Source organism: Myotis daubentonii, chromosome 11 (assembly GCF_963259705.1).
Source record: "Myotis daubentonii chromosome 11, mMyoDau2.1, whole genome shotgun sequence".
NCBI classification, from domain to species: domain Eukaryota; kingdom Metazoa; phylum Chordata; class Mammalia; order Chiroptera; family Vespertilionidae; genus Myotis; species Myotis daubentonii.
The window spans coordinates 75,125,026-75,151,067 of record NC_081850.1 but is presented as its reverse complement, the minus strand read 5'-3'; the positions used below and the strand labels follow the sequence as shown (position 1 = coordinate 75,151,067).

The window sequence follows — 26,042 nt, the reverse complement described above, 5'->3', positions numbered from 1 at the left end:
CGCTACACCTCCCATTGGCTAATCAGCGAGATACGCAAATTAACCACCCACAAAGATTGCGGTTAATTTTCATATGTAGGCACAAAGCAGCGGAGTGAAGGCTTGAAGGCGGCTCCAGCTGGAGGGAAGGCCTGGGTCCCGGGTGCCGGAGGAAAACCAGTTCCGGCAGCCAAGGGAAGGGAAGGCCTACTGCATGAATCTTTTCATGCAACAGGCCTCTAGTAATATAATATTTGCATATGTTATTATTTATAATTATATATCTCAATTATCCTTCTCTCCTCATTAGAATAAGCTCCACAAGGACAGAATCTCTGTTGTACTCACTATGATATGGAGCATAGTAACCAAATCACTAGTTGCATAAATACTGTTGAATAAATTAATTAATGCAAAACAGGCATGTAAACTGATCAATCTCAAAATTGCACGCATAACTGCAGACATCTAAATATTTAAATACCATAATTGCAGACCTTCCCCAATCAAGCTCAAGCTGGACTTTTTAACTAAATCGTTTCTTCAACATTCATTGAGTGTCTATGTGCTGTACATTGTGCTAGGTGTTTAGAATATAGTACTGAATAAGACCGCAGTCCCTATCAACATGGAATTCACCACCTATTTGGGGAATAGCATTAAACAATTCATTATTTAGTTATAGAACTGATATTTGAAATGAGCGTTGAATAGTAATTAATATGATATCTATCTTTGTGTAGCAATGACAGGGTTAGGCCATTCAAGACAAGAGAAATAGCATAATCATTTTTATTGTTACATCTTCTTACTCTGTGGTAGGCATTCTGCTAGGTGCTCTACATATTTTATTGAACCTAATTTCCCATAACCCTATGAAATACATGCTATTTTTATCCAAATTATATATATGAGGAAATGAGGCACAGTAGGTTAAATGACTTGCTCAAGGTCACAGAGCTAATAAACTGGAAGACTTTCCTTATCCTCTCAGTAGGACATAAATCCATAGGCACCTGTGCACTCTCCCAGGTAACTTTTGTCTCCTCTCAGTAACATGCTTTTCTCCCCCAAGAGATTTGACATTTCTAAGGCTAAAGAACCCTATCTTATTCATCTTTGTTTGCCACAGTGCCAAGCGCAATGCCTAGTACACAACAGAGACAGACCTATAAGCCCTCAGGCTTCTAACCAAAGAAGTCACTGGTAGGAGATGAGAAGAGAGGAAAGTAAGGTCTCAGAGTGTTTGTTCCCCTGACTCCCTCACTGTCTTTACTTAAGGTCTCAGTTACTGTTCTCCATGCACCCCTATGTCTTGGTTGGGTAACAGAACCAAGCATTACTAGTATTATCCTTTGTGGCTTCCCTACACTCTGTCTATACTTCTGTCATAGTCACTTTATTAAACTCTCTTCAAATTATTCTAATTTACGTGTGCCATCTGTTTTCTGCTGGGACCCTGACTAATATATTGGCCTATTGGTCTGACATGCCTCATGGAAGCAAGGCCATGGAAAGGTGAGATGTAATGATCAGGGACAGGCATAAGGAGAGACTGACGGGAATACTCACAAGGAAAAAATAGGCAAAAGAAGGTGACAAGGACAAAAACCAGAGGGACCATGATTCTGATTATGGCTTCTTGTATGGTATAGAAAAACTCAAAAACTACACCTAAGGTGGAAACAGTCTCTATCTCTCCTTAGTTTGGGCATCATGTTAAATGAGTATTGGAGATTCCCTTTAAAAGTCAACTGTAAAGTAAATATAATACCTGACATCACTGGAGTAAGCTTTAGGGACCATGCTAATTATAGTGCTGATTGTAGAAAACAACAACAAAGATATCAGAGGCTTCCCTTGTTTTCTTTAAATCTTGCAGATAACTCCTTATCTGTACTCAGCATTACAGCATCCTCAAAGCTCCCATCTTTTTACAACCAGCTCCTTTGTTCTCTGCACACTGTTTAATGATACCCCATCTCCACTAGGACACAATCAGAGCCTTTACAGAACAGAGGGTCTGCAGCCTTCTTTTAAGACAGTGTGGAAGAACCACTTTAACAAATAGCTGCCACTTTCCTTCAACTTGTCTCCAGTTTACCAATTGCATACTCACAGCACAATCTATTTCTGCCTTCTATCTACCGCCAAAGTAACAGAAAAGGCCTTTATGGATAGCTGAAAAGGATACTGTAATTTGATAGTCATCTTTTCCCCTGTTCTAATTATTATTTTAACAGGCTTCTTCTTATTTTAATACATTTTTTTAATAAGGAAATCTTACTTACAAATTTTAATTAGCTTAGTGAATACTCACTGCTTTGGAATAAGTAGTTTAATGAGTAAGGAGATCTCAGACTACTAACTAGCCTGGAGTCTCTGAAGTAGCTGGGGGGAATGATGCAGCCTTAGTGATAAAAGCCCTGGCCTGTGCCTCACAAACCAGGACTCTGCAGCTGAGGCCTCAGGGACAGAGGAATCACACTGCCTCTTACTGGAAAAAAGTAAACATCCAGTTTCTTCCTTTTTATCAAGAACCTCTGTGTAAGAACCTCCAGCCCTCCAGAAGACCTGTGTCTCTTGTCAAATCATTAATTTCTGTGAACATCAGTCTCCTCATCTGTAAGGGTTTTAGGCACTTTTCTTCATACCGGACTATTTATAAAAGTGCGTCTTGTGCACCACTGTAAAGGTTCCAAAATGCGTTAGCTGAATAAACGAATGAATGAAAGAATGAATCTTAATGCTGCCAATTAACCTTCTTACCATTTCAGGTTTTCATCTGTTAAAAAAAAAAAAAGCCAATCTTTTCTTTACAGTACATTTTCAATTAGACTAGCAGTGAAGAATAAGTTAATATTTTTCATTCTAAAAACTTCTAGCACAGAAAGTACAGCCAGAATTCTTTAAATTCAAAATTGGAATCAGGAGAACAATGGAGATTTTTGTGACTTGCTAACTTGAATAATCAGTGCAAGTTAGCTCTATTCCAAAAAGTAAAAGCATATTAATATCTTCTCCACTAACTAAGAATATGTGACAATCTAAGTATGATTCTCAGGGCTTATGACATTTGAAATAATTTCTTCTTTTGTGAATTTTCAGGGTGCAATGTAAAAGGGGAACTCCAGCTTAATCAAACCAGGCCTTAGGACAGCAGAGATTTCAAATTCTGAGATCTGCCTATAATTCCATATTAAGGATATTTATCTTTATAATATATTAGCATAAATTAATGTAGGACTAATAAAAATTGTAAATTTTTTACTTACTTCTGCCTATTTATATATTATAATGTACAGTAAAGTTTTAAAACTACAATATATATTAATACGTCCAAAATCAAACTCCAGATCTTTCTCTCCCCAAGACCTGCTCCTCCCCAAACCTTCCCCAACACATTTCATGACAATTCCATCCTTGCACTGCTCAGGCCAAAAATTAGTCATCCTTTACTCTCTCTTCTCTTACATCCTAATCTAATCTATCAGAAAACCTCTCGCTATCCCTTCACAATTATCTGGAGTCCAGCCACCTCTCGTCACCTCTACAACTATTATCCTGGCCCAAGGCACCATCGTCTTACTCGGTGATAGGCAGTGGCACTCTACCAGGTGTCTCTGCTTCCCTTTGCTTTCAGGGTCTATTGTCAACAAAGCTGCCTTGGTGACCCTGTTAAAATTAAGTCAGAGCATGTCATTCCTCAGTTTTCCTTAAAAGCTCAAGTTATTACCATCCTATAGAATAAAAGCCTAATATGCTAAGTGTCTGGTTGTCTGTTCAACCAAAGTGTAATATGCTAATGATATACTAAGGCCACTCAACCGCTCACTATGATGTGCACCAGGGGGCAGTCGGCCAGTTACTGTGACATGCACTGACCACTAGGGGGCAGACACTCTGACCAGTAGCTTTCTTTAATAACCTATTAACTTGCTGCTGGGGTCTGGCTGATCAGGACTGAGCAATACAAGCCGGACACAGCCTGGAGCCCTCCTGCGGTCCCTCCCCAGCTGGTCAACCTCCCACATCCCTCCCCGGCCCCTATCGTGCACCAGTGGGGTCCCTTGGCCTGGCCTGTGCCCTCTTGCAATCTGGGACCTCTCGGGGGATGTTGGAAAGCTGGTTTTGGCCTGATCCCGCAGGCCAGGCCGAAAGACCCCACTGGTGCACGAATTCATGCACTGGGCCTCTAGTGGTCTATAAAACCCCTGCATCATTTGGACCTCACATTCTCTTTGACTTCATCTCCTATTATTTCTACCACCTGCTCAGGCCACTTTTACCTCAGATGTTTGCACTTACTGTTCCCTCTGCCTGAATGTTCTTCACCAATTCGCGACATGGTTTGCTAATTCATCTCCTTCAATCTTTACCAAAAGATGTTATCTTATGAGGGGCTTTCTTTAATAACTTATTAAAAATTGCACTCTGAATTTCCTGTTCCCTTTCCCTTCCTTTATTTTTCTCCATTAACACCTATCACTTTCTTATTTATCATCTCATTTACTTATTTTATCTGTTTATATCCCCCAGGAAAATGTAAGTTCCATGAGGGCATGTCTGTTGTTTTGTAAGTAAACGTTAGTCAAGTAAAAATACATATATACAAAAAAGAAACACACATCATATAGAACTTGATAAATTTACATAAAGTTAATACACCCATGGAATCATTGTTTAAATCAGGAAACAGTCCACTTTCCAATCACTATTCTCCTAAGGGAAAATTTCTGGATTTTAAATGTAATTGTATTTTAGTATGATGTATATTTTAAACAATGTTTAAAATATATATATATATATATGAAAGTAGATAACATGTCAGGTCTAGAACATTTTCTGCTTTAACTTCTAAACAATATAAACAAAAGGATACTAATTTATTTTTTTAAAATATATTTTATTGATTTTTTACAGAGACGAAGGGGAGAGGGATAGAGAGTTAGAAACATCGATGAGAGAGAAACATTGATCAGCTGCCTCCTGCACACTCCCCATTGGGGATGTGCCTGCAACCAAGGTACATGTCCTTGACTGGAATCAAACCCGGGACCCTTGAGTCCGCAGGCCAATGCTCTATCCACTCAGCCAAACCGGTTAGGGTAAGGATACTAATTTATAAGGTTAGTAACTGATGCCTTCAAGAGTTAAAATGACATCATTGTTCCCATTCAGTGGTGTAGGGTAAAGGAGTTGTTGAGGGGAAATTAACTTTTTAGGCAGAAAAGAGTAAAAAGGAGAAGAAAAAGTCAGAATTTAAACTGATCATTGAAATTTTGCATTTGAAAGGCTGACCTGGGAGAAATAAGACTAGGAACTGCTTATTAGACAGAGTAATATATCTGTGTCTATGTTATTTCTACCACTAAAGCATCTACTAAAAAAATTTCAAAACCTAACGAAGTCATTTTTCTATAGAAAACAAGTGAAATGATTAAGTAATTAATTTAGTAATTAAGTAAGTTGTTGTTTATTAAAATCACTGGTAAATGGGTTCCTATCCTACTTTAGAAGGCAAGCAAAACTTCCCTGGTTTAGAGTAGTCAGAGGAAACTTTTCCCTCACTTATTACACAGCAGTATGTTAAGCAAACCCTACATTGCACACAAAACGCTAAAACTCCAACTAATGAAAAACCAGGAGCATCTCAGTTTTTGAAAAATGTGTATGATCTGTGTTATTTTCCAATGGTAAGTATGTTATAGAAATAAAAAAGAAAGAAAAGAAGAGGAACCACAAAAACACATTATTTTAAATTGGACCTGCAAACATTAGAATTCTAAGTCAGAATGCTGTTAAGAAAACCAGAAAACCAGGCTTGGCATCATCAGCTGGTGTTCAGCTTGAGCCCAATCCTTTCACTAATGCTTGGGGAAATGCACATACACCAGAAAACACCCACTTGACATAAGTGCACTTTTAATTTCACCTGCCCTGTCTAATCCAGCAAATTATATTGTTCCTTAGTATTTCAAGTGGCAATGAGTACTACATAACCCAGATAGTAATGTTTTATAAAATGCATGTTTTCATAAGCTGGTAACTCAAATTGACTATATTCCATTTCAATCTGAGGACCACCTCCCCACAAAAGAAAAAATCAAGAAATACCACTATTTCATAGGACAATGACAATAAATATTAAATAAAATGTCAATTATAAATCTAAGTTTAGAGGTTCTATGGAAACTAATGCCAAGACAAGAGCTGGATAACATCTTCAACCCAGCTCCTATTCCCTCAAATAACATTGACTTTCATTGGAATGTGAAGGGGAACTTTAGTATCTTGCACTTCAGATGCACGAGCAGGAGTATTTATTTAGAAACTACTTAAAAATTTTTGTGTTACGTGACCTCTAGGAAACATTGAAATTTCTGGCAAGAGTCAGCTTTTCCTTAAGCTCCACTGCAAGAACAGGTTGGTAACTATTACATATGCATGGTATAAAGAAATAATATTCAAATGAAAATCTATAAGCATCAATATGAATATTTAAATAAAACTGCATTTTCAAGCCAATATCAACTGGATATACTTATTTTTAAAGGAGGTACAGTTGTTTATTTATGTGTTGCCAATCCTTAATCTAAATATCAGTATACCTGCTTAAAATGAAATGTATTTTTGTTAGATAATGACAACTTCAGGGCTACAATTTATTAAAAACCGACCTTTGAAATAAAATACAAAACAGTGAAAGGAATGAACTTAATTTTTCTGTTTAATGAATAACAAGAAAGCACAGAAATCACTGGGACCCAAATATCATAATAGCAAGGTTATCAAGAAAGTACTTGGTGAATTCCTCAAAGCTTTCACCAAAGTTATATGAAATTAGTGTCCTGGTGCATGGATTCATGCACACTGAAAGGAAATTAATTAGAAGAAATATTTTAATATCGCTATTCACCCTTTCTCTATAATAGAAGTGTCAACCAAATATATAATTGACAATGACAGATCAAAACACATGCATGCGATCGGCGCCAGAGAGAGCTTTATATGTATCACGCATGCGTGAGTCAACTTAGCCTTTTATATATATATACTAGTGGCCCGGTGCACGAAATTGGTGCGGGGGGGGGGGGGTGTCCCTCAGCCCAGCCTGCGATTGCTGGCTCCTAACCGTTCACCTGCCTGCCTGCCAGATTGCCCCTAAGCACTCTGCCTGCCGGCCTGCTCACCCCCAACAGCCCCCCCGCCCCTCGCCCGCCAGCCTGATCACCCCCAACTGCCCTCCCCTCTTGGCCCCTAACTGCCTCTACCTCAGCCCCACCACCATGGCTTTGTCCAGAAGAACGTCTGGAAGGTCTCCTGGAAGGTCTCCCAGTCTAATTAGCATATTACATATTACATAAATAAAAAATAAACTTGCTTAATTAGACCCGCTTTCTGATTTAGCTAAACTTTTTCCAGCCCTGTGAAGCACCCCAACTTCTCTTTCAGGTAATTGTCAGCAACACAACAGTAAATATCAACATGAAGCAGATTATTATTGTAGATCACAAATTGCAGGGAGAACAAAGGGTAAAATATTTAACTTTAGCAGTGTTTGACTATATTCTGCACAGTGAGAAAACCTGAAGTCATTTTCAAGTTCCACCGTTTCTTACTTTTCAGTCAGGTCAAGTTTCTAAACTTTGTAAATCTGTTTTATTGACTAATGAAAAGAAAATAGAATTCTACCGAGTCTCCTTTCTACCTACTCCAGGACTTCTGTGAGAATCAAATGAGATGAGGCATGTGAAAACACTTCACAAACATTTGGTTAAACTGTAAAATGTTTGCACCTGGCTATAAAGCAAGTCGGGTTCTTGGGCTGAAGAAACTTCAAGGGGGCTAGTTGCTAGGGAGAGGAAGCTGGGCATTGCTACATGATGTCATTACCTGGCGCCCACCATCAACCGTTTCCGGGTTGGGCTGGGCCCCGCATTTTGTGCCATGGGGTCTTGGCAGCGTTGGCTGCGATCTGGTGGGGTGTCGCTCTGGGGTGGTGGCGGGGCCTGTGTCCCACTTGGGGGAAGCCGAGTGTTGGTTCGTTGGCAACAGGTCTGTGGTGCCGTTTATTTTTAAATGGCCAGTGCGCGGCATGGCAGTTCCTGCGTTGAGTGTCTTCTCCCTGGTGTCAGTGCGCATCATAACTACTGGTCGAACGGACAGACACTTAGCCTTTTATATATATATAGAGTTCCTTTCAGCAACAAGTGAATTGGTTTCTCACTGGAGGAAGCTTCAGCCAGTCATCCGAATTGGGAAAATTAGGACTACATGCCACTAAACTATCTCTTCCCATGGCATGTTTATGTCCTTTCTATCAAAGATTTACACGAGGGTGGTGGGTGACTATCTTGTCTCCTTGCCACTTAGGTTTTAAAAAAAATTAAACTTAAAAACTTGAATAGAAATGTGGAAATATATATGTTTTCTTTGTGTCTTCTCTGTTGATGAAACATTTGGATATGAAATTTGGCGAGAATGCTCTGAGGAAAGAACAGGGTTTGTATATTACTGGGGAAACAAGACAGACCCATGAAGTCCTCACTCACCTGTGACACTGTGATGCTGCATTTCTTGGCCAGCTCCTCTTTGGCTTCTTCACTGGGGTAGGGGTTGCTGAGGTGTGAGTAAAAATATTCATTCAAGATTTCTGTGGCTTGTTTACTGAAGTTACGCCTTTTTCGTCTATGACAAAAAACAAAAAGAATTGTAGTTATAATAAGCATTAACCAAAGAGAGATATATTAATTAGGATCATACCAAAAAAAAAAATAGATTTCTATTTTTAAACATTCTTGGGGTCTAATTTATCAATATGGTATTATAAATTATGCTCTCGGCATCCTCCAAAGCACTAGCCAACACATTTTAAGATTTAGAATCACTAAGAAAAATACTAGAATGGTAAAGCACAATTAACTTCATTCGTTAATTTATTCAACAAATACTTACTAAGGATCTAATGTGTTCTAGATATTTAATAAAGATTCAGTTGGAATAAAACAGATAATACCTACCAGAGAGTTTCTATAGGAGATTGGAGGGTTAAAGTGAAAAGTAGAAAATTAGGGGAAAAAAAGATATTAGACAAGTATCACAGAAATAAATAATTACAAATTGTGGTGACCATATCAAGTACGATGAAGGGCAAGCATAAGATATAATGAGAGTGTATCAGAGGGGAACCTAACAGATTATGGTGTCAGGAAAGATTTCCTTGAAAGAGTGACATTTAATCTGAGACCTGGAGAATGTGTAGGAGTCAGTCAAAGAATAGAGGGAGGAGAAATGAGTAAAGGAAATGGTCCTGTATCCAAAAAGAGGTTGAAAAGTCCAAAGGGCTGAAGAAATCTGGATCACAGTAAAAATTAGAATATGTGTGAGATGAATCTGGAAGGATAGGCAGCGGCCAGATTATATAGGCTTAGTGAGCCCCATAAAAATTTTTGGTGGCAGCTTTTGCCAAAACCGGTTTGGCTCAGTGGATAGAGCGTCGGCCTGCGGACTGAAAGGTCCCAGGTTCGATTCCGGTCAAGGACATGTACCTTGGTTGCGGGCACATCCCTAGTCGGGGGGTGTGCAGGAGGCAGCTGATCGATGTTTCTCTCTCATCGATGTTTTTCACTCTCTATCTCTCTCCCTCTCTGTAAAAAATCAATAAAATATATTTTTTTTAAAAATAATAAATTTTTGGTGGCAGTTTTTAAGTTATTAGTTTTTAAAATCAGTACTTTTTAATGGAAACAACATGACCCATTAAAATAACTAAGTTAAATGAGAAAAAAAAGGAATTTTTGGATTTTATTTTACTAGGAGAAAGCTATTTAAAGATTTTAAATCTTTTTTTTTAAAAAAGATTTGTTCTGACTGCTAATAGTGGGAGGAGAACATGAAAGGAAATACAGATATACTTAAGGAGACAACTGCAATGGTCAAATTGAGAGATGATGGTAATAGCATAAGGTAAGAGTAATGGGAATAAAAAGATTCAAGCTCTATTTGAAAGGTAAAAGCAATAGGACTTGATGATGAATTGGGAGGGGGAAATGGGTGGAGAAAACAGAAAAGGAAGTTAAGGAAAAAATACATCAGGGGTTTCTAGATTTGTCTGTTTAAGCAACTGCCTAGACTAAGGTAAGATTTGCTCACAGAGAAACACTAGGGGAGGAAAATATTTATTTACTGGGAGAGAGGTGGCAGAATGTCAGGAGATCAAGTGTTTATTAACAATTTACATCAAATAGCAAAAATGCCATTTGTTACTAAGTTTTCAAAGAATTCCAGCCTGAAAATTAGCATTTGTTAGACTTCACCTTAAATCAGATTCTCTAGTAACTGAAATATACTTTCCCCAAATAACTTTCTTCCAAATAATCTTAATGATCTTCTCACTTGTGATATGCTACACTCAGAAAAGACAGTCAGTAGGCAGTTGTAAATGTGTAGACCCTTATGAGATTCTTCTAGTAACAATGATGCCGCTAACACGGGAGGTTAAGCATGTCATCTGTGTCTCAACATCAAGGAAGAGTCCAGGGAGCAAGAAATCTAGGTCTGATCCAAACATCTCAAGTTATCAAACCTAAAATTTCTTATTTCAAAACTGTGGAAGGTTAAACCACTGTTTCCTAAGGGATGAAGAAGAGAATCAAGACCTATTTGGGGATTAAAATCAGCAGGATTCGATGATTAATTGGATGGGGAGATGGTAAGGGAAGAGAGAGAAGGGGAGGAAGATATATACCAAGAACAGCAATAGCATTTTTGCAGGAGTCATGCATGGCTTGAAAAGCAAACAAAGCCCTGACCTGGGGGTACTCTGAGGCACACTCTGAGTAGGTGGTTCGGTGAGTAGGGTGGAAAACATCTAGAATAAGTACTGAAACTGTCAAGCCTACCGATAGCTACCTGGTTCACAGATAATGCTTATTGGGAAGAAGAAGGGACCAAGGGGTGATACAGGGACCTGCTAAACTAGGAGCAAATGGTAGTTAAATTAGGTGGCAGACATTCCTTATCTGGCTCTAAGGAAGAGCTCTGGCATGAAGAACTGTTCCACAAACCTTGTTTTCCAGTTGAGAAGCTAACTTAGTTATTTTCTCTAATACTGTAAAATTTGGATGATAATTATCACCTGTCAGATTCCAAGGACGAAAAAGCCAAATGAAACAGACACTCCTTTCCAAAGCTGAAGATTGATCACAAGCTTTAGCAATGCTCAAGAGGCAACCCTGCAGAGGCAGCATGCAGTAGCAACTTGACAATTCTTTTATTCTGTTATCTGGTAGGTCAAACACACCATATACAACTTATCAACTAATTCCTGTGAAACTTGGCAAAAGCTTCAGGTAAAAGGGAAATCTTCATCCTTACAGGCAAAACTGACAGGCTTTCTTACTTAATTTGGAAAAACAGACTTTGGGGCTTTGTGGTCACCTCTATTAACTAAAATACCACTTCCTTCTTAGGATCATCAGTATTTCCAACTATTTTCTTATAATGTACACAAGCAATGTAACATCAAGAAATTCTTAGAAAACAACCCTTTGTTAAAACAGAATTACAGACTGAAAGTTATCCTTAAAAATACTTTTTTAGTATCAGATTTCAAAGGCCACATCTTCTAAGTCATTAGGAGCAGCACTAATCCTATTTCCCATGTCACCAAATTGGAAGCTAATACACTACCACTCCCAGACAAGAGGCTTGACAGCACAGACACCATGAGGTGAATTACCTGTCCATCGTAGAGAAGAGAGCTCTTACAGCCAAATTAACAAAGTATCTAAAACCAACTAACCATTTTTATAGGAAATAACATACAAGGAGTAAAAAGGGGGGAGGGGAGGAAAGCCACGCAATAGATTTGTGGCCTCACATACCTGGCATCAAGGAACCTTGATCTTAAAATCATAACTGCTTCACAAGTGCTTTGTTTGAGCTGCATCTGAATGGAACTAAATTTTCGATGGATGATGCCCACCATTCTTTCAATCTCTTTTGGGGAAATGGGACGTGTTCTACTCTGCTCTCGGAGAAGGTTCATCACATGTGTAGTGAATTCATTACATGCCTGTAAGGGAGGAAAAATCACTCTTTAGAAATCTGGTATTTTATATGATCACATCCAGACATTAACTCATTTGAATTTCTACCTCATTTGCAGTTGCCAATGGCATGATACAGTGGGTAGGGTAAGATGAAAACTAAGACACTGGTGAAATGGCAGTGGTAGTTAGCACAACAAGAATTCTGAAACTGAATGGCCAGACATGCAAGGGAGACACTGCACTCAACTGCCTTTCCCACTAACCTTGTCCCAGTTCCAAAATGAGGTGTTCCCAGTGGGGGATGCTCTCTACCAACTCTTATAGATAAATATAAATTTATCTTAGTATTATTGTTAATACTAAGTACCTTCTAATTTCAATGAGGTTTTACATTTATTCAACAAATGTTTACTGAAGGACTATGAAGTTCAAACTCTTCTAAGTACTATTAAGGGACACAGAAATGAGCAAGATATAGACCTGGCCTTCAGCGTGATAAAATATATAACAAAACTAATTTTCAAACAAGGCAGTCTGTGCAAAGTGTCACAGAGAGCTAGGAATATGTGCTTCCTAAGTTCAAAGGAGGGAGTGTTCTCATCTGGAGGCAGCGATCACGGCAGGTTGCATGGCACAAGTGACATTGGGGGTTTAAAGAAAGGATAGGATTTTTGAAAGGTAGATAAAGATGAAATCAGGAGGAATTCCAGGTACAAGGAAAACAGGACATAATAGTATGTGGCAAGTTCAGAGGAACTGAGAGACTATGTAGAGAAGAAGGGATTCAGGTTTGTGATAGCATATAAAGGCCTTGAATGACAAGCATGTCAACGTCCTAGTGTAATTTAGCTGTGGTGTAGGCCCTATTAGTGGACATGAGCCATCTCTGGAAGATGGGCAAGGCAGCTCAACTCTTCAGGGGAGGGGCAAATCCTGATCAGATTTGGGTCTTAACAAATCAGGTTTTAGTTAACAATCCTCAGCCCCCATCTCTTTCAGTTCACTTACACTGAAAGCCAGTACTGCCTGGGTAAATAAAGCATCTGTCCTTAAATAAAAAGAACATCTTCTGGCATTTTTGTTAAAAGAATTCTGCATCTTACTGCACAGATGCCCCAGATAGGGCGAGCAGACAGAACAATCATTGATCACGGCAAGATACATTTTGAAGCTAAAATAATGTCCACTTCCCTACAGATACCCTGAACATTGTTCATATCCAGCATATGATGGTTTCTCTAACTGCTCATTAGAGAACTAACCTTTCAAGTACACCGGGTGTTTCAATTTCTCTAAGCTTTTACAGGGCTTTTCTATAAATATTTCTAAAGTAAGATAAAGAGAGTCTTGCTTACCAGTTAAAATTTTTCGTATGTTTTACGTCTTAAGAAATGTAAAATTCCTTGTGAGTAGTGGCATCATGCTATACTTATGGAAATCTTCAGAGTTCAGAATTGTGTAATATACACAGTAAGCATCCAATAAACATCTATTGATTGGTGGGTTTTTGTATTACAATTCAAGAACAATGTTAATAGCCTTAAATATATTATCCCTGAAATATAAGAGAACAATTCTTAACCTGCAGTCCATGGAGAAGTTTAGAATGTCCATGACTCCCTGAAATCATATACAAGTTGTATGCACGTGTGTATTTCCTGAAGGGACAACTGTGGAGTTTTTGTTTGTTTTCATTTTGGATTCTTAGTCTAACTAAAAAAGGCTAGGAATTATTATCCTATATTATGACAAAATTATATTAAGGAACTTTGCAACTCTAAAACCAGAAGTTTTTTCCATCTTTACAGAAACCAAAATAAAAGTAAATTTAAGATTTTCCCTGCTCTACTGTCATTGTAAATGATCTTATGCAGAGCTAAAAACAAGTGGCTGCCCTGCCAAGAAATATGTCTATTTTTTCTTGCACTTTCCCTGAAGAGATGTTCATATAATTTGAGAAACTCCAGGCCTTCAGTTTTATCATCAGTAAAATGAAGAAAATTAAACTAAAAGTGTTTCCCCAAACTGGGATCAGCAAGTTCTATAGCTAGTTCCAGGAAATGTTCATATATGGCCAATACAGTATGTTTGGGTAATGCAATATTAAGCAAAATTTTAAAAGGCTCTTTTTTATTTTTGCAGGACTCCTCGGTACTTCTATTATGCCAATTGCATAGTAAATCTTCAAAGGGGAATGGTATATCCAACTTTTCCCAAGTAAATATGATCACAAAACCTCTATTCTCTAGAGTAGTGCTGTCCAACAGAAATATATTAAGACCCGCCCCAGCCGGTTTGGCTCAGTGGATAGAGCGTCGCCTGCGGACTAAAGGGTCCCAGGTTCCGGTCAAGGGCATGTACCTTGGTTGCGGGCACATCCCCAGTAGGGGGTGTGCAGGAGGCAGCTGATCGATGTTTCTCTCTCATCGATGTTTCTAACTCTCTATCCCTGTCCCTTCCTCTCTGTAAAAAATCAATAAAATATATTTAAATAATAAAAAAAGAAATATATTAAGACCCACATATAAAATTTTTAAATTCTCTAGTAGCCATATTAAAAAGAAAAGAGTAAGGTGAAACTAATTTTAACTTTTTATTTAACTCAATATATTAAAATATTAACATTTGAACACATAACTATAGAAAAACTATAATAAGGCATGCTATATTCTTTTTTCATACACTTTGAAATCTAGTATGTATTTAACATATATAATACATTGCAGTTCAGACTGACCAGATTTCAAGGCTCAATAGCTACATGTGACTAGTGGCAACTATTGGACAGCACTATGGCATCTTGCAGACCAATGTGCTATTAAAAACTCTTTGGAAAACAGTACTATCAGTAATCTTTGATGTTTCTTTTTTCACTTGTCATTACCATGCATTCATATAAATACACACACACACACAAACCAACAAAAAAAACTGATTCACTTAGGAGTGTCCTTAATGAAGCAAGAGAAATTATTCATTTTATTGTATCTCAACACTTGACTAAGTCTTTAATATTCTGTGTGACAAATGGGAAGCACACAAAAAGTACTTCTCTGCATATGGATGGATAGTTATCCCAAGAAAAAGCACTTGTGTGATTAAGTTGTAAGTAAAGCTGCTTTTTTTTTTTTCATAAAACACTATTATTTGAAAGCAAAATAGACATATTATGATTATTTGAACTTAGGTGTTTGGCAGATGTTTTCTCAAAAATGAAGCCAGTGAGCCTGTCATGTCAAAGAAAACAGGTGATAGTAGTTGTACCAGTGGTGAAATTTGAGTTTTGAAGTTAATTATTATAATTTTAAAAGATCTGCACCCACCACTGTGAACCTGACAGTTTCCCATTAGACTTTCTGATAGTTTGGTACTGATTCCCAATGTGCCATTGACGGAATCGAAGTGGCAACCTTTTGGTGCCTGGGAAGATGCACCAAAAGATTGCAGACTCGATCCCTGGTAGGGGGCATGCAGGAGGCAGTCAATGGATGTTACACTTTCATATCAATGTTTCTCTCTCTCTCTCCCCCTCTCTAAAAATCAATAAACTATTCTTTTTTAAAAAAGGCCTTTAATATATCCTCCCTTTTCCAGATGTGTGAGGCCAGATGTTCTTCATATAATGTTCTTCTTTAACCACATGACTGACTGCAGAAGTATACGTGAGAATCCAGGTGACTTCTATGAAGTCCAACATGAAAGAATTTTGCAGAAATCTAAAAAAAGTGCCATTCTTCTCACTAAAGTTTGAGTTTTTTGGGTTTTAAGAAATGTTATTTAAGTTAACATAATAGCTTATTGTTCTTATTTTTAAATTAATAAATATTTCTAATTTCTAGTATAATAAATATTGATAACCAACCAAGTGAATGCTCTTAAGGGGTTCTCCAATAATTTTTAAGAATTTAAGTCCTAAGACCAAAAAGTTTGAGAACTGCTGTACTAGACTATGGAAGCATTTATTTGTACATATAACATTGCTAATTCCTACAAACTAACTCACACATTATGGTAACAGACATCTATGATATGGCTTATGTTTTGATAAATAATTCAAGACTCCTGAATGATACCTGCAATGTTAGCTCTCCTAGTATTTCTCTGGCTCTATTTTAATCTCTTCAGAATGAATGTTTGTTTACCTACGGTTTCTAAGAAGCAGTCAAAGGCTCATGTGTACAACAACAACAAAAAACAGGTTAAGAGTAAAAAGTTTTTGCATGTAAGAACTCACAATTTTCTAAAACATTTGCCGAATGTCTCACAAATTATTAAGTGAAGTCATCTATGAATGCAAATGCTGATTAGCAATTTGGCAATAGCCCAACATTCACAGAATTCACATAGCTTTTCTTTAAACCAGTAGTTCATACATGATTAATTAGAACATCTCATTTATGTAGTGTGCACATTAGCTCATTACTCTAAGTAAAATTCGTTAAGTATTTACATTTAGATAATTAAAATCTGGGTACACCCTTAAGAAAGATGCATACACTTTAGGCAAAGTGTTTTTTTCCCTTTATACCACTGAAAGTAAATTACAGCCTCATTTACAGCCTCATCTCTACCAGTTTCAGAGCACAACACAGTACTGCCTCATTTCCTATTCCTTAAAAGGTAACATTTTAAAAATATAAATGCAGTAAGAATGACCAAATGACTGCAGAGTTTTGAAGGGCCCCCAACCACATATTAGCATCAATGCTGTTTATAATGTGAGATGCTCACTTCAAACATTTATCATATCCACCATGACTATGTTATTAAAACAGACATTAGAGTCTTTGAATTTTCTAATTTAGAGTAATAGCAGAAACCTTTTACTTTTAATCCAGCTGCTGAAAACTATCTAGGATGCATTTTTTGTGTGTATCTTAAAACATACATTGCAATAACATAGTTAAAGTGAACATAAAGCACTGAAGGCCTCATGTGAGAAAAATCGTTTCAATCAATTTTGAATCTGAGCCTTCCTTTTTGCCATTTGTTCCTTTCTTATTAAAAATTCAAACCAAATAATAAATGAGAACTTGCAATATTTTTTCAATACTGTTTGTAATAATATTATTTTTATTTAGTAAAACTGTCTTCTCAATATTCTTATCTATTTGGTTTACACTCAAAGTTTTCAGTGTTTTGTTGTTTTGTGGTGATGCTAGTTTCAGTTATGAATTCAATTTCTTGCCTGTGGGTTCAGATCAGTTAATATAAAAATGTAAAACCAAAGAGCAAGCACTAATTTTTAGAGGAAGTTTTTAAATGCTTCAGTGATCAGATCTAAAAACTGAATTGGTCTTTTGTAACCATCTAGAGAAGCTAATTGTGGACAACAGATCATAATACCACCTATTGTAAATCCACTCTTCAAGAAAGAATAAATCTCTATTAAAAGTCAATGCCTCTCAAATTTGCATGCATCCATTTTCTAGATGTTTTTACAACCTTACAAGCAACTCTAGTCCAATATTATAGATTTTGTGTTTATGAAATGTTTATTAGTAAATCAACAAATTCTTCACTTAAAGATTCTTTTGCTAAGCCAACTAGAATGAAACCAATATGCAAAGATGAAATATCTATTGTACTTCAACACTTCTTACCTAATTACATAGTTTAGGGACCTATCTCATGAGGGTTTTGTAAGGATTATGTTATATATATATATATATGTTAAGTTATTTGCATAGAGTCTGGAACATTATTAAATACTTAATAAATGGCAGTTATTATTGACAATGAAAATGGCAAGTTAATGAAATTCATATTTTTGTGTGTGTTAATTCTGTAAGCAAGTCCCTACTCTGATTACCTAACATATAATATAATTCTGCCTTGCCATTGCCTAAATACAAACACTGCTTCCAAACAAGTTTAATAATAAAAAAAAGTACTCAAATATAAAACCATTCATTAATCAAGCATATGGTCAAAGATACATTTGGTACATAGACTCAATAAACTAGAAACTTGGAGGGAAAAAGGTGAGTACTCAAACACTACTTCCAGTCAAGGAAAAGACCCAGCATGAATACCGACAAGAAGGAAAACCCTTCCCTTGGAACAATGAATAACAAAGCCTTGCTTGGGAAAATGAAATATAAAGTTTATATCAGGTGGTAACCTTTTGTCTTTCCTGCTTAACTATTAAAAATAAATAGCAATTTATTTAGGAGTTTGCAGGCTAGACAAACTCTAATATAATAACATCAGCATTTTTTAAGCTGATAAAAATAAAATTTCTTTACAAGCAAAGCAGATTTTGCCAGGAGAGGTAAGTACATAATGTTGAGATCCTCAAAGAGCCTAAGGCCATTCCTTTACAATGGTTTAGTTCTACACTCTTTCTCCATTTCCCCAACAATCCTCAGTAATCTGAAAGTCCTCTAGTATCTAAAACAGTATCTGATTGGTCTTGAGCACATTCAGTGTATGTTTGGTTCCAATGCTCTACCTGATTTGAGGTGAATTCATTTGACATCTGTGAACTCAGAAAGCAGGTTCCCGGATGCTTGTGGAGGGTTGGTGCCCTTACAACACTTTTGCCTTCGGCAAAAATGTATTTCAATATAATTATAGTAGATAGCTTTCAATATGTCATCTCTATTATAGCAGCTATAAATTATGAAGTGAATTGCCTGTGTACAAGCATTTCTTCTGGTACAAGCAAAGTGGGAGAGCTGCATAGGGCATGATATATCTTGTCCATTTTAACTGAGAACAAATGTCTAAGTCAAATTTCATTTGCATATACCAATGTGTCCATTTCCCTTTGGTAAAGAACCAAGAAGGCCTTCAATTCTTAAGAACAGGCTTCCCAGAACGCTTGGTTAAAGTTCATTAGGAATTCACCTATTCTAATAGTTGGGCCTTTAATCATAAGAGCATATTTGAAAGGTAATACAAAAGCATTTTTCAAAACTTCTAATTAACGAGAAGACAAACAAGCAATAAGGTTTTTGTCCAACTAAAGAGGGAGGCAATGCACCCAAGACAAGTAGCATGACAGCTGCTGCAAGCTCTGGAAAATTGTCATATTCCTATTTGGTGTCAGGATCAACAAGAGAAAAGTCAAATAGTTTTGTTTCCTTTGGGTGTGGTAATGATATTCAAGAATCTGATTCTAATATATATTCTATTATTTAGACTATATTCTAATATTTAGCCTAATATTTAAAAAGGGTTTTTATAAGTGAGTTTAGGTGATTATCACTAAAAATAATTACATCTAAGCCTATGTAATAGAGACATATGGTCAAAGGACATTTTATAGAGAACCAAAAGAGGACAGTATATTAAAGATAGTACCATTTCTAAAACACACATAAAACTGAGCCTTGCAGCATGGATTTAATTTTGCTCAAACTGTAGCTCTAGTCTGCTTAGCTTTGTAAATGTGGCTATGTTTATAAGGTACTTTAATTTATGGCAGTGGTAGTGTGTGTTAATTTTATGGCAATCTAAATCTGAACAGGCTTCAGATACATTTTCATTACAGCTTCATTGCAAAACACAGTAGAGTGAATAGCTCTAGATTCCAATGTAGTTTATTTCTTTTAATAAAAGACTCAACACAATTTTCGGATGAAGCTTCTGCCTTACTTAACATATATGTTCTTCCTATTTACTAACAAGCTTTCCATCACTCAGAATACCCGTGTTCACTTTAGGAGGAAAAATCAAGTGATTAGAATAGTTGTGTTTTATTTTTCCATCTCTACTCTGATTCCATCCCAAATGCAATCCAACATGGGCAAATTTGAAAAAAAACAACAAAAAAACAGAATGTACCTGAATTATTTTCCAATTTGACATAAGTAGCAGCATAATTCAATGAAAAGGGCAGTCATATTGTCAGAAACAGATTTCAATGTCTGATTCTAACACTAACTAGATGTGTCATACTGGACAAATAACTTAACCTGACTCTCATTTTCTCATCTGTAAAATGGAAATTATAATTCCATCCATTTTAGAAATTTCACCCCTTCATCTCAGTTAGTTCTGCTTAGCCCTTAGCAACTTCAAAACATATCCCTGAAAGGTCTGTCCCAGATAAGGAACTGTATCTCAAAGATTTAAAAAGAAAAAGAAAGAAAGAAAAAAGAAAAGTTGACTATTTATGGTAAAACTTACAGAAGAGCTATAAAAGCCACCCCAAAGACAACTCAAGAGAATTAAATGCCATTGATATTTCTAAAACAATTCAGAACCTACAGAAGAAAACTGGTGAGCTAAAATTCTGTCGAATCAGCCAACTAGTCACCATACTCAATTTATTTACTTGTCCTTAATACTGCAATGACTTTACTTATCTATATTTTTTCCTTCTGAAAGTGCTAAAAATGAGAAAGGAAACAGACATCTAAGTAGTTATTAGGCTACTAAATATATCTAACAATAAGGTTCATGATTATATTCTAATACTCATTATTTCCCAATATAATCTTTAATCCAAAAATACTTAGTGTAGATTAATTTATAAAGAACTTGTGTGTATGTGTGTATTTTCAAAGCACAAAAAACAAAACAACAACAACAAAAACCCCAAACCCTGTGACAATGACTGATGCCTGCCTCACCCAACTTCCAACAGGGCTATAGGGAGGACATAAGGAGGACAATGTGAAGAGACATGGCAGGAGACAGTAAGGAATCATCTTAATTCCTCAGCCAAAAAAGTAGAGCCATTTGGCCCAATACTATAGATCTTTTCATGCAAGGTGACTGGTGGTGTTTCTTTAGTAAGTACAGATAGATATATTTAACAGAAAGTTATGCAATTAGGATATTACTACAAATCAGAGCCATTTCCACTGTTTATGCTCAGGGCAATCTTTTCAACCATGACTTATTTTGTTTACTCTCAATTATTCATATGTCAAATCAGAAAGTTCCATTTTTTATGTACATACGTAAGATAATTTTTCTAAAATTCTTATTTGCACATCTTCCACCAAAAATTATTCCTCCAAATGAGACTAGAGATGGTTTGAGATCCCAGAAAGTCCTATTCAGAAAAAAATACATAATAGCTTATAAGATTAATTTATATTGTATGTTAACATAGAACTACATAAATCTTTCTACCCTCCCTAAAAACACATTCACCTCTGGGAATCCAGCATTGCTTAATACCACCACAGCCAGCATATTACAGAAGGCAATGAAAAAAATAACATATATAACTGAAACTATACAGGGAACTTAGAAGATAAATCAGTATTAAAACTGACCAGGACTGCCACATTACATTAAGGTGTTTGACTTTAAGACATACCTGACTACATAGTGAAGTATTTATGGGTAAAATGTATGGTATCTAAGACTACTTTAAAACACCCCACACAAAAGGGGGGGGGGTGGAGAGTGAAAGACAGACAAAATAAGACTGACAAAATGTTAATATATATTTATCCGGGTGATAGGTATATTTAGACAGTTCCTTATTTTGGATTTAGCTCTATAAAACAGCCAATTCACAACTGCTTTCTGACCTAAAAACATGGCAATTTCATAGAAATTGACTTAATAATATTCTCTTTATTTGGGGGTATGTTTAAACATTTCCATATAATGTTTTAATTACCTCCCAGTGAAAATTCCTCAAACTAAGTAGGTTTTTAGGCTTAAACTAACAACTAAAATAAGTTCAAAATGAACCATGAAATTTTACCTTTTTTCATTGAATCTAAGAGTTACTTATTTTCCCCCACATTTTAACATCTCTGAAGTTTGGAACCATTTCGCAACCAATGTTATAGTTAAATTGGGGAGTGTTAATTTTTTTCTTGTGATATATAGCAATGATACAACTTAAAAACAAAGTATCTTAGATTCATTGAAATATGGTTAATATAATTGCTGAGAATAGCATTTTTAATCCATACTCTTTAATCAGGAATTTCGCACACAATGGCTAGTATTCCCTGCCCCAGGTTAATTATCTTGGGTGGTTTCCTCCTCAGAGAGACTGGCCAGAACCTGCTTACTTTGTGAAGTTAGCTCCCTCCCCTACAGCCTGGCACAATTCATAAGAATTCCTAGGAGGATTCTGGAACTCACAGCATAGGAGGAAAATCTCACTATGCAGTGCTTCCCTTTAAAGTGGTCACAGCTTATGAACAAGGCCAGTGCATAAATGCTAATGATACAAAGCTCTGAAGAGCACAAAATGGTGAATTTAGAGGGGAAGGATGGTTGCAGGTGTGGTAGTAAGGGCACATGAATGTGAGGAATGAATATAACTAAAACAAGTAGATGGGATAAAACAGCTTAGCTTCACCTCTGAAATCTCAGAGGGACTTCATTTCATGAATCCAACAATTCACTTAGATTTTAGCATTGACCTTATTTATTTTGTTCTTTGTGTTAACACCTACCCCTCACAGCCCTCAGAATTGGTTAGCGCAGGCTAATAGCAGAGCAATAGAGGTTTGTGCAGGACTATGAGAGTGGCGGCTGCTGACCTGTTCATATTTCTCCAGTTCTGTGTGATAGATTTGTCTGATCTGGGTCAATTTGGCTCTGTAATCTGAGTGTTCAATAGAGTTATCTGAAGAACCTCCAGAGGCTGCCGCGGCTGCAGCTGCTGCCGCCGATCCCCCACCTTTCTCGGGACCTGAAACCCCTTCTGCCAAAAGCATATTGTCCAGTCTCATTAGCTGGGGATCGGGAGGGTCCTCCTCCTGGGCTCCTCTGATGCTGAGACCTTCAAGGAGAGAGAGACAGAGAGAGAATAAGCGAGAAACAGGACAAACAGTGTATTTTATTTATTTTTTGAGAAAAATGTTCAAACATCAGTGTACTATAATTCATGCTGAGAATTTCATTGTTCACATTTTATCAATAAGCCTAAGTATGGAAATTCTTTTCAAGATAATATTTACATGCATCCCAAAATTTTTAAGACCACCCCTTCTCAATTTATCCCAGATTGGATCCTTACAAGAAGGTAGCCTTGAGTTCCTGACATCCAATCTTCCCATATTTAGGTGATTTAAGAATAAAATGGGAAGAGGGTAAAAAATTTGCGATTTTGAGAAAGAAAAAACATCATCCAAGGATATAAAACAAACCCAATGAAAGAAAGGTGGTTGTTCTGTTTCTCTATACAGCTAGAATAACAGATTTTAAAATCTCATAGAATAATTAATTCACAAGCTATACCCAAAAATTAAAAAATAAGCAGGATCAGATGGACTTCTCCATTACATAATTTCAGGGGGAGAAGAGAAATACATACATGATGAGGTAATTAGCTATGCTTAAAAATATATATAATTAAATGCCTTGGTTAAACAATTGTCAACAAACTATAAAACCAGGACACTAATAAATACAGTATTAAAAATGTACCATCAACATGGCAAAACGGTGCTGGCCACAATAGTCTCAATCTAATTTTGCTTTTATATAAAGAACTTCCTAAGTGATGCCCAGTCAGCACCTCATCTGAGTACTATAGATCACAGCTGACAATTCGTAGGTTTAATCAGGTCACATAGGCTTTCTGCCAAGATGTTTTCAACAACACAGAAGACAAAGTTTTAAAATAATTATCGTGGTATAAAAAAGCACTGGAGTCATGACAGCTCAAAATCAGCATTTTCATTAATGTGTAACATAATCTAAAATATCCCAGCCCAATTAACCTCTGGAAACCTGTTTAAAAAACAGGTTCTTCACACTAGTTACAAGGCATCCTGGGGAAGGAGGGGAAGGAAGTTGGCATCTTGCATGTCTGCATTTGGATTCTGCCTTTTGCGTCTGTGCCTGTTGTTGTTTATCCACAGTGGTGCACACTCTGTGTCTGGTGTAACTTACATGACAGTAACATCTATAAGCTGCCAAGTACTCAGCTGAGCACCAGCTCTGCAATTTTATGCGCTAACCTAAACTATCATCAATTCTTTTAAGAACAGATTTCATTCCTAGATGTCCTAAATTACACCCACAGCAGGAGAGAGCTCCTGGTTGTCTTAATTCAAATGCACAACTTTAATTTCCTCCCTCAAAACACTTTAAAGCTGTCACTTTCATTTAAAAATATATTTCAGAATAATTTCAACCGGGTAATAAAACTAACTCAAAATAATTTAAAATTATGTCTGTTGCCTGTAGAGGAAAATAAATAAGGTTTGGAAACTATAATATACTAAGACAATAATTCATTTAGGGAACCAAAAAGTTAGGAGTCCCTTAAATAAGATAAAATCAGTATCAGCACATTGCTGATAAAGATAGACAAACATGTATTTGCTATTTCTTCTAGATCTAGAAGAAACTGCCAAATATTGGTTACACTGGTATTTTTAACATCTTTCACTTTCTTCTAATTCATTTTATTAGATGGTAAAATCTCATGGCCTAGACACACTTATAATTCCACATACCAAGTTTTTGTGCCTTTTACATGCCATGAAGACTCACTGAGCTTATCTAACACTTCAGGCTCTGTTTCATTTTATATTATTCATTTGGGAGTTCCTTACATTTCTCCTTTTTAAATTAAACTTTTGCTCACATTTTTGTGTTTGTTGGTTCTGTGTAGAGATAGAGAGATAGATAGATAATGGTGCTTCTACTGGAAATGTGTTTTATCTACCTTCAAAGTTCCTCCAGTTTCTAGTTTTCCCCTTGTACTTATATTGATCTTTTGACATTTCCCTGCACATGTGTGGCACACAAGAGAAGATGCTCAATGGCTAATACACAAGAAAGCAGGGAGACAAGAAGGAAATTCATCAGGAAGAAATGCAAGATACAAATTAATTAGCCATCTATGGCACTTTCATCCGTACCTAGTATGCATATAAAACAACACCACTATACCAGTAGGAAGCAACCCTTAAACTCAATAGTAGTAAACACAAATAAAAAGAATCATAAGTATGTCTTGTGCCAAATAATACCTCTTCTAAAATCATAAGTAAATCAACACTTCGGTGGTTGCTCAAATACAGGAAGAATGCTTTAATGTAATCCTTCTGCATTTGCTTTATAAATTATGTACATCAAATCTAATCAGAAAAATCATTTCCTGACAAAAAGTTCACACTCCTATAGATGAAAAGTCAGAGTCACACATGGATTCCAGTCATAACACCTACTCTCCTAGGCACCTATAAACATTTTAATGAACCTAAGTTTGCAAGGGCCATAATGAATAGAACTAAGTGGTTTTCAAAAGATATTGATATCTTCAAACTAAAACTTGGGAAAACAATAATTTAAAAATTGGTCATTCTTATTTTTAATCCAAAATGTGTACAGGGACATTTATAGAGATTTATAAAGCTTTACATCTAGGCTTTGTTATCACAGAATTATAAAGTGTGTTTTTTAAAAAGCCCTATGTGCAATCTACTTATAACCACAACATTCATTTCAGTATCCCTAAGATTTAGACAAATCATACAAACACAGTAAAACATTGTTTAACAACGAACTTGGCTTTGTTATAAGCCCATAGTTTTTGCATATCTTTCGGCAAATCCTAATTAGCTGTCTTTCAACATGCTGTGCACCTGCCCCGCAGATAATGGGAGAGAGCATCTGCATAGACGACTGCATTCGGAGGGCAATAAATAAATTACGGGTCAAAATTATTACAAAGCTTCCTCCGAATAAACGCATACCCTTCACAATACTAAGCTGCAGATGTGAAAAGTACCTAAAGCCCACTCAAATGGTATGATTATGGGGCTGTTGGAGTTTAATAATCTGACTGTAATTCAGGCATTTTCAACAGCTCATTAAGGGTTCATTAATATATAGGCAAGCTTTTGAATTATAAATAAGCAGATCAGAAATCTGCAGTGGCTGAATTGTACAGTAGTAGCCTCTCTAACAGAACAACACTGTAACACGACGAAGGCTTGACCTGAGAAAATGAGATGCAAATACAGGGCTTCGCAGCTTCCTCATTTCAAGGACCAACCCCACTGGATCATGAGTAACTTCTGCTCATCCAGGACTGAAGAGTGGCTTCAGACCATGGCTGCT

The 26,042-nt window shown here is 36.5% G+C and overlaps 1 protein-coding gene across 4 annotated transcripts in view; it reads right to left on the bottom strand.

Moving 5' to 3' along the window:
* The window catches only part of PBX3 (PBX homeobox 3), a 201,905-nt gene that overhangs the window by 20,188 nt on the left and 155,675 nt on the right, over positions 1-26,042 (bottom strand). For all 4 annotated transcript variants that reach the window (XM_059658047.1, XM_059658050.1, XM_059658049.1 and 1 more), the window contains 3 exons: positions 22,505-22,746; positions 11,868-12,058; positions 8,535-8,670 (listed from right to left, as the gene is read on the bottom strand). In XM_059658047.1, the coding sequence (XP_059514030.1) occupies positions 8,535-8,670; positions 11,868-12,058; positions 22,505-22,746 (569 nt within the window). The remainder of the gene's footprint in view (positions 1-8,534; positions 8,671-11,867; positions 12,059-22,504; positions 22,747-26,042) is intronic.